Source organism: Diaphorina citri, unplaced genomic scaffold (genome assembly GCF_000475195.1).
Source record: "Diaphorina citri unplaced genomic scaffold, Diaci psyllid genome assembly version 1.1 scaffold31035, whole genome shotgun sequence".
In the NCBI taxonomy this organism is placed as follows: Eukaryota; Metazoa; Arthropoda; class Insecta; order Hemiptera; family Psyllidae; genus Diaphorina; species Diaphorina citri.
The window spans coordinates 7,545-10,128 of NW_007408372.1; the positions used below are offsets into that span (position 1 = coordinate 7,545).

At 41.6% G+C, this 2,584-nt stretch overlaps 1 protein-coding gene across 1 annotated transcript; it reads right to left on the bottom strand.

Annotated features, from left to right (window-relative positions):
- Positions 1–1,138: 1,138 nt before the first annotated feature.
- Positions 1,139–2,578, bottom strand: LOC103523643 (ATP-dependent zinc metalloprotease YME1 homolog). The gene is made up of 3 exons (XM_026833061.1): positions 2,482–2,578; positions 1,552–1,774; positions 1,139–1,221 (listed from the first exon to the last, which is right to left on the bottom strand). The coding sequence occupies exons 1-3, from the start codon at positions 2,554–2,556 to the stop codon at positions 1,139–1,141; spliced, it is 381 nt and encodes a 126-aa protein (XP_026688862.1). The 5' UTR covers positions 2,557–2,578.
- Positions 2,579–2,584: the final 6 nt, after the last annotated feature.

Below are 2,584 nucleotides of genomic sequence, written 5' to 3' on the forward strand. Positions count from 1 at the left end.
CATCTCGCCTTGCGACGCTCTGTGTTATCCGGCTCACTTGAGCGTTCACGCCGGTCAAAAATTTGTATCAGCAAATATCTACGAATGTGATGTACGTCACTTACTTCTGGACAAAGCTGAGGCACACTCAGTACCGTCTTGATGGAAAATTTCGACTGCGGCGATGACATTTTAAATGCGCATCAGCCGCAAACCGGTGCCCAGCGTGATTGGTAAAATGCCATGGGCCTGTTAGGATTAATTGGGACATGGTACTTGGGAAAAACTGGCCATCACAATGTTCAGCCGATGACTCCAGTTTCGTACCTAATAGGACTACAAGGAAATGTTTAAATTTACACACTGCACATTTGGTCCAGTTTCCCTTTTCAACCGAGGAAATTTTTCACCAAAACACACACAGTCACAGGGGTTTGGATGGGGCAGTTCTAGGATTCGCTCGGCACCTTCCGTTCTATTATTGAGTATGGACTTGATATCGTCTATATCTAAGGGTTTCGTCATTTGAGTAGCGCCTCAGCTAGGAGTTTGTGTTCTTTCGAGGCGCCTGAGAATGGCCCTTAGCCACGCTCGTAGGATTCACTGGAAAAATGAGAAAAGAACCAACCATGTCCAGAGTCAAACAAAATTATTCAATGAGAGGTGCTCTATTAAAACTGTTTGGTATAATGGGACAACTTGTTCTAAGCTGACAGTCTAAATGAAGCACTAACTTAACTTATCCACAAGACAAAACATCTGGAAGGTAACGTGTATTTTGTTTTTCTTTTTTTTTTTTTAATTCGAGAGAACTTGAAGGTCTTATCTTCCGAAATCGAAGAGAAGAAGGGAAGACAGGATAAGAAGAAAGCCAGCGTTCCCGAGAACGAACATTATCCGTTCGTGATAAAATCCACAAAAAAAAAAAAAAAAAAAAAAAAAAAAAAAAAACAGGGGGCGGTAAAAACGGAAATACTCATAGGTACTTACGAGAATGAATTACATTTAAATTAAGTAAATCATGTTTAAGATTGATGAGTTAAAGTGTCTTACGTGTATCAATCGTATGGTGGTCAGTAGGTATAAACAAGGTATAATCTATTCTATTGGTATTGTTTTCTACCTGCAGAATTCGTTTGATTTCCATTTATCAATCGATCTAGGGTGGCAGGAACTTAGTTCTGTGGTGTAGGTGAACTTGTTGGTGGATTCTACGGACGAAGACCGCCTTCTCGGACATACTGCCAAACAAGGCCATAGGTAGTATATTTATTTTTATTTCGGGCTGGTTGAGAGGCTGACGGAAAACGCCGACCCATCTGTGCAAAGGAGGAAAGGGAAAGAGGCGAGAAAAAGAAGAAGACGAGGAGGAGTACATTTATTATATAGCTCCTAAAGGTCTAACTGTATTATAAGGTTTTTTTCCAAGGGTGTATAACTTCACTGTAGGACTGCAGATACGGACAGTAGGCTGTTCCACCTTAGGTTACATTCCTTGCTAAATTCGCACCTTAGGTTACATTCCTGGCTTCACATTCCAATTGGATCCAAATTTGACCCACATTCACACCACAAACTCGCGCACCATATGCGTGGCAATACTCGTCGCCTGCACCAAATCGCTCGAGGCGCCCGACGTCACCTTTTCCGCCCCGAACACCAACTCTTCCGCCGCCCGACCGCCCATCATGGTGTCCATCATGGCCATCAACTGAGACTTGGTCACGTGGTAGCGCTCCTTTTCCGGAATATACGCTGTGTGACCTAACGATACACCGCGTGGAATGATAGTCACCTAATGGGGAAGAAAACCATTATGAAAATACAACTCACATTAAGTATAGAAATATTTCCGGAATATACGCTGTGTGACCTAACGATACACCGCGTGGAATGATAGTCACCTAATGGGGAAGAAAACCATTATGAAAATATAACTCACAATATACGCTGTGTGACCTAACGATACACCGCGTGGAATGATAGTCACCTAATGGGGAAGGAAACCATTATGAAAATATAACTCACATTAAGTATAGAAAATAACAAAATAAAAAAAAAAAAAAAAAAAAAAAAAAAAAAAAAAAAATCGATAAAGATTCACCTAGATCTTTTTCAATAGATGAAGATTCATTTAGAACTTTTTCAATTATCAGCAAAATTACCATTCATATAGAGCAAACTATACCTAAAACCGAAAAGATGATACTCTGAAGACAACATGATCTTAGAGGCCGTACAAAATAAGAAGAAAATGGGGGGGGGGGAAGAACGTTGAGACGTAATTTTAAAACACACCAACAGAAGAACCCTTTTTTCAAAACCACTTGAAAAAAGGGTTCTTATAGAAGGAAGTCAGGAGAGAAGGAAGACAGGGTAGGAGAAAGCCAGCTGTTCCAAGATCGTACCTTATCTGTTTGGTATAAAATTCGTCCCGGGCGGGAATCTGGGTCTCTTAAATTTAAGGGGTGCGAGCTTTACCTTATGTAAAGGGTGCGTTACCTTGTGCAAGGGGTGCGAGTCTTTCGTAAAGAAGGCGACGACAGCGTGTCCCCCCTCATGGTAGGCCGTGATCATGTTGGTCTCCTCGTCAGGCAGTCGCGAT